Source organism: Populus euphratica, unplaced genomic scaffold (assembly GCF_000495115.2).
Source record: "Populus euphratica unplaced genomic scaffold, PopEup_1.0 scaffold31.1, whole genome shotgun sequence".
Lineage (NCBI taxonomy): Eukaryota > Viridiplantae > Streptophyta > Magnoliopsida > Malpighiales > Salicaceae > Populus > Populus euphratica.
Window position 1 is genome coordinate 3,746,653 of NW_011499850.1, and position 7,016 is coordinate 3,753,668.

At 32.6% G+C, this 7,016-nt stretch overlaps 1 protein-coding gene across 4 annotated transcripts; it reads right to left on the reverse strand.

The window, feature by feature from the left end:
* Positions 1-3,795: 3,795 nt before the first annotated feature.
* Positions 3,796-6,763, reverse strand: LOC105121252 (RING/U-box superfamily protein). Of its 4 annotated transcripts, none has more exons than XM_011019813.1 (3): positions 4,957-6,762; positions 4,670-4,732; positions 3,796-4,053 (listed from the first exon to the last, which is right to left on the reverse strand). In XM_011019813.1, the coding sequence occupies exons 1-2, from the start codon at positions 6,403-6,405 to the stop codon at positions 4,715-4,717; spliced, it is 1,467 nt and encodes a 488-aa protein (XP_011018115.1). In that variant the 5' UTR covers positions 6,406-6,762; the 3' UTR covers positions 3,796-4,053; positions 4,670-4,714. The 4 variants fall into 4 exon arrangements, with proteins under 4 accessions (XP_011018115.1, XP_011018113.1, XP_011018116.1 ...); XM_011019812.1 differs by having other exon boundaries at positions 4,042-4,096; XM_011019811.1 differs by lacking the exon at positions 4,670-4,732 and having other exon boundaries at positions 4,957-6,763.
* Positions 6,764-7,016: the final 253 nt, after the last annotated feature.

Below are 7,016 nucleotides of genomic sequence, written 5' to 3' on the forward strand. Positions count from 1 at the left end.
GTTATTTATACTTTTTATATTGATAATCTTAGATATTCCCGTTGAACCTCCATTAGAGGATGCATTTGTAGAGAAGTTAGAAGTAGTTTTTGGGATGTTCCTTCTACTTTTTGTCATGATTTATGGTATAAGGTTGGACTTCTTGAAAACTCACTACGATATAAAAACCTAGTAACATGCATTATTACTTTACTTATTATAATTATCTTATTTAAATTATTAGTATATTTCATGTCACACTGATACTTCTAAAAATCACCATCAAATATTGATGTTGTTTTTCCTCTCATAATGTGTTCCAGATGAGTAGTTGAGTTAACTTTTTATACTTTTTTAAATGATACGCAGGTTATTATATTGAAGATTCTATAAATAATTCCAAGTTAGTATACTTCCATAGATAGATTAATCGTAATACTTCTTCTAGATTAGAGTTATGCTCTATTGGCTTATAAATTTATAGTCCTAAACTCTAGCATTTTAGTTCCATACAATGTCTATTTATGCCCACAATATTGAAGAGAAATGTATGAATGAATAATACAAAATTTTAACTTGATATCAAAGCTTTTTAAAAACCTCCATTGAAACATAAGCCTCTCTTACTATTTTTTTAGCAATAATTGCAAAAAACAACTATAATCATAATCCTCTACTTTCAAACTATCAACCCCAATTATTTATATCTAATATAAAAAATTTATTTTTCATGTCAGAGTTGTCATCACCGAAACTAACTATGATGTATAGTCCCAAATAATAGAGATGTTAACTATAGGACTAGAGAAGCTCAAATATATTATAGGTAAACCTAATCCATCAAAAAAAATTAAGGCTAACTATACAAAATGGTATGCAGAGAATCAAAAGATTAAGGGTTGGTTATTGACTTCTATCTCAATAGAGATAATGAAACGTTATCTATGATTATATACCATAAAGGATATGTAGTGCTCTTTTTAAAGAACTCTATGATAGATCAAATGAGACACAACTTTATACACTAATTAGCATGCCTTCACCTTAAATTTTTCAAGAATTAGATTATTACAATGAGCTTGTCAAGATTTTCTAAGAATTACATTATCATGATTAAGTTATCATAAAGGATCTTGATGATGTTGTCACCTATAAAAAATATGTTATATTGTTAAGAGTGCATATCTTTGTTAGTGGTTTGGATGCAAAATTAGAATATATTAGAGGTGAGGTTCTTCGAAAGGACCTTTCTATAGACCTTGATAACACCTATGCCTGTATACGTCAAAAGCTAGTTATTGGAGTGAAACACTTAATATTACATCTTATTTCATTAACCATATACCCTTTAGCTCATTAAATTTTCAAATTCCTTTTGAAGTCCTTCTGATGCATTAGAAAGCTAAAAACAACAATTAAATAAAAAATAAAAAATATTTTATGAGCATAAAGAATTGCAGATTTGAGCTCTAAATTCGCAAGTTTATTCTTTAAAATAATGATAATGAAGTATGCCTCCTAGAAGGTTTGCAAAGCCTTAAATATGCCAAAAAAATTATACATCAACTAGGAAATAAAAACTAAAATCCAAAATTATGAATGAAAGAAGCAAGAAAACTGAAAGAATAAAGAAATCTAAAAATAAAAAGAAAAATCACAAAAACTATCAAAACTAGAAGGGCTCAGCAAAATTTTTGATATCTAAAAATCTGACAATTAGAATAGGGATTTCATAGTCTTCTCTAAAAAAATGATCTTTGAAAACTCTTATAAAAAAATTGAAATTAATCTAACAGTCAAATAAAAAATTATAATTCTTTTGAGCTATTATTCTAATATAACATAACCATACCTTCTATTAACTTTTAATCTATCCCATCAGTTTATAAAGTATATATTATAGCATCCATATAATAATGAAGTTAAATGTATGAATGAATATTGAAGATAAATATATGAATGAATGATACAAAATTTTAACTAATTAAACAAGGACTAATCACCATCTTTTCTTCTTTTTTTTCATTAAACATTTAACAAGCCTACTATTGGTTCTCATTTCCATTTCATCCTAACAAAAAGTTCAAGTTATAAAAGAAGAATTATTTGCATTCATGTTTTTCACTGTTATTTTCTTCAGCAGCTTTATATGATCAACTCATGATTATATGGTTTTGAGGAATTTTAAAGAAAGAGAATACTAGCATATAGAGAGGAGATAGCAAATGATGTATCTGCAACTGTTTCAATCGTAAAATCCACTATGGATGAAAATGAGCTAATAATAGTTGGAAGATGACATCTCTTAAATAGTATGAGTACTCAGCAATTGTAAAGTCATGGAGGGATAAAAGGGGGAATTGCCCCCTTAATTTTTTTAATAATTTTTATATTAAAATATTAATATAATAATTTAGTGAATGGTTGATATAAAAAAGTTGTTATTGCAGCTCATTCCCTTTTATTTTTTTTTCTTACCCTAACTATGCAAATTTTTCTTTTGCTTTCCCTGCCTCTCTCCAATATATATGTCCAGCTCGAGCTTGTTCCTTGGCTCTCTCTAATATACAAAAAAAAAAAATAAGAATAGTTAAGTAATTAACTTTTTTGGTTTTTTGCTTTATACTTTATATAAATTTTTTTATCTTTTTTATTTGTTTTATTATCTATTTTTATTTTTATTTTTTTATAATTAGTTATTAAAAATATTAGGATTTATGATAATTTAAGAGTTTTGATATGAATATATTCAAAATGAATATTTAATCTACTAATTTAATCAATAAAATGTTTCTTTTTTTATTATAAATGAATAAATTAATATTCATGCAAAATCACTATTCTTGACATCTATTGCATTAGTAGAGCAATTTATCGAAATTTAATATTTTCACATGATTTGTTTATAGATAAAATATTAAATGGAAAGTATGTTTTTCAAGTATTGTTCCTTTTATATAGATACAATGCATTGTTTCTCAATTAAATGTCTAAATTAATACTGTCAGTTTAAAATATATATAGACTCAGATGGTAAGATTCAAACTTATAACAACTTGATTATCAAGATTCTGATACCATGTTAAAAAATCAACTCAACCCAAAAGTTTAAGTTATCATATGAGATCAAAATATAATTTATATTACCAAAAAACTTGCAGTTATATTTTGAATAAAGACTTTGTACCAAATTTATTGTAACAATTTTGTTCTTCATTGATACAGCTTAGTCAAAAGCTTAACAATTATAATTAGTGTTTCTTAACAAGTGTCTTTGGTAACTGGTTAGCTAGATGTTTTTACGGTATTCATCATGCTTTGCAATGAATAAGAAGCGTGCGGGGGTAGCAATGAAGCGGCTTGGCCACTTCTATGACTCCAAAAACCAAGGCCAGGCCACCTCCATTACCATCACACATTGATCATTATCTGCGAAGGTATTGTTTCTAAGTATAGGTTTTTTCCCCCCCTTCCAGGTTGTTTTTCTGCAAATCTAAGATCAATTTGTGTGATCGACAATCCAGGCTGTTGCAGCAAGACAAATTGCTAGTTTCAGCCTAAACATGAGGCTGCAGACCTGGATTTAATAATAATAAGAAAAAACAAGGGCGGCCATGAAAGGTAATGAAGGAGTCAATGGACTCAAAACATAAATATGTAGGGACAGTCACATGAGGTGCCACAAATAACACTAGAAAATGGTCCCCAACCTCTCTCATGACACTGTTAACATCAGCCATTAATGTTGATCGCCCCAACACTCCAATTATTTAAACAATACGATTTATTTCTCATTGAATGCAGAAACAGCCTGTCTAATGGAGGATGCAGTTGTGCATTCCAAATCAAATTTGGATTTTTTTACATTACATTAATTGTGCTATACTAGATGAAACAATTCAATAATCTGTCTACTATAATTTCAAAATTAAAATAACCCTTGTTGTATATAGTTTTTTTCTTAGTATTACAGTACAGGAAGTCTTTCTCTTTTCGTATCCCATCCTTAGCATGAGTAGAATTTTTTGATCAGCCTTCAACAGTCTAACACTGTCTTTTTGACGGAAGAACAACCTGCTGCATCCAGGTGATGATTTGAGACTCAAGGAAATGGATTCTATAGCAGAAAGATAGAAATCCAAGTTATGGATGAAAAATTGTGGTTAAGAAAATAATTTTTCTAGCAGAACTTAAATTGATAATCACTTGATGCTTCTCTATGCAAAAAACAAATTATCTACCCTCTTGGCACCCTAATTATCCTACACCATTTGATTAATTTAATGGCGCACAACAATCGATACAATCTTTCAGTGCGTAGATTTTGGCGCGTTAAGCGCTGTAAAAGCTTTCCAACATTTCCAATCAAGAATTGTCAATAAATGCTGTAACCAGATGACGCATAAGATAAAACTATTCCCGTAAACTCAATGACTATGCCCTCCTTTTCTTGTTCTTCTCTTCTTTTCTCTTTTTCTTAGAAGAATACCCATGCCCCATTAATGCATACTAATGGCATCTGACAATTTTTTAGCTAACACTACCATTGGAAGGAAAGCTTCCGTGATTCAGAGAAACTGTATGCTTCTGGGTGGTTTTTCCATCAATTTCTGAAGCAAATTATTATCCTGGATGTTGAACTAATCAAACAATTACTTTCAAATTAGTCTACATTTTAAGCATGTGAAACCATGGAAGGACAAAAGGAAGACCATCATTAAAGAATGGTCTTCGCTTAACAACACCTACAATGCTGTAATATGGGGGGTGGGGAAGAAATGAAAAGCATAATCCAATGTAAAAGCCTCGATTTTGTGTTTTTGGATCAGTTTCATAATTGCTTCTTTCTTTTCCAGCTACAGATTCTAATTCTGCCTTACACAACGAAGAAAACGAATAAAATTTTCCCAGAAAAAGTATCCAGGAAAAGTTGACAAAAGAATGCTAGACATTAGGTGTAAAGGATGAGTGAACAACCTTGTTTTGTCTTCCCACAAGCCAAAGCAGAGACCTCCTTGCAAAGGAAGGTGTTTTTACTTGTAACTCCAAACTATTACAACTCTGATTCTGCTCGTCACAACCCCATTGACCATCTCCATTTTCCCACCTGCCAAAGCTTATTTCAGAATCGGTCCTCGCATCACCATCCCCCTTCTTCATCTTCAAATCATCACCGGCAACATCATTTTTATTCACTGGAAATCGAAAGGAAAAGGCCCTTCTTGAAGAATCCTCACTTGAATTCTGCTTCACCTTTTTCCCTCTAAGCCATATCTTTGATATAGAAAAGCTCTCTCTTTTGCTTCTACCAATGGCATTGCCACTGCTCGAAACAATACTAGCAGTCCCGTTAACTTCAACACTTTTATGGCTTTCAAAACCATCAAATTCTCTTCTTGATTCACAATCACATTCAGACATTGCTGGCCTGTGACCAGGTGTTAAAGGCAAAGTAGGTTTCTTGCTTGACTGCTTCTTCATTGGAGTCCTTATAGGTACTTGCAGTGAAGAATTCTCATCCAATACATACTCAAATGACCCCATAGAATAGCACCTTCTTGAATCAACATTGTTAGTGCTACTCCCTTCACCGTTATCCACACTCCTAAACTTTCCTAGCTTAACAGGAACAACCTTATCCCTTGAATCCTCTACTATTGTAGGGGCAGAATCTGGGACAGAATCATCTTTTGTCAAGATTTCACTCGACTTGTGTGAAATATCCAAACGCGATGATCCCAATTCATTGTCTCCGTGACAATCCAGATGGGAATTTGTAGTCAAAACTGAAGTGGTTCTGCCAATATTAGCCTCTCTATCATTAACAATCTCTCTTGAGCTCTCACCTCCAGATTCAAGAACAAGAACAATGGGAGAGCAGCTATTGTTTGGAGAGAAATCAGAGAGCAAGCAAGCTCTACAAAGAGGGCAAGTGGAGTGAGACAAGAGCCATGTGTCTATACAGTCCATGTGAAAGGCATGACTGCATTTTGGCAACAACCTAAGCTTATCTTCAGGCTCAAATTCACACAAACAAACAGCACAGTCAAAAGGGTTCTTCAATCCTATAATGGCTTTGTAGTGGAACACAGGGAGAGCATCTATAAATGTCTGGTCAACACCAGCATCATGAAGGTGAAAGAGTTGCTGCAACTGACCTTGGAGAGCAGTCACACTCTCTAAGTCATCAGTTTCCCTATTAGGTGGTCTTGAAAGAAATCTAACTAGCAGGTGAAGCAAACCAGAAACAAAGAAAATAATAGCTAGAATTATAATGATAAGCAATATACTAGGACTAACCCTGGTGCTCAAGTTGAAACCATCAGTATCAAGTTTTGGTTGTGGAGGTGGCTGAGAAAGAAAAAATGGTTGCTGGGTTGGAGAAATAAAGGTGCTTTCTTTGATTTGAAGGAGAACCCAATTCATATTTTCTTAACAAAAAGACTCAGAGAAACTCAACAAGATTGAAGATTTAGAGTTGAACCAAGTGATGATACCAATAAGCATCTCATTTGCTGCTACAAAATAAATCCCAAGCCCCAATGACGTATCCCCCCACAGGCCCAGAAGTTATTATGTCACATGAGCGTGTGGGATACAAGGTCTTTTGGTTAAGTTTTGAGAACTAGACTAGTATAGTCTTCACCTCAATTTTGTTTTTTCTACAAGCAGGGAAACTGCAGGGCAAATGCAGAGAGTGAAAGAGAGAGACAGGAGAGAAAAATCAAAGTGGCACTTAAAGGCCTCATATAAATGGTGTGGTCAGTGCCAGAAGGTAAGATTTCAAAACAACGGCAATAAATCTTCCTCCAGTGCACAACATTAATGAGATTAAGATCTAGTTGGCTTTAAATTTTTACTGTCAGTCTAAATGTGGGAAAGATGGGAAGCATTATATTAGAAAAAAAGCTTCGTTTTTTAGTAGGTGGTAAGCTTTCTTTATCTTTTTCTAATGATCTCAACGGAGATCCTTCTCCTAGTTTGACTTCAGAGGAACTCTTCTATTTCATCAACCCCAACGCCCTTTTTAAGTCCCC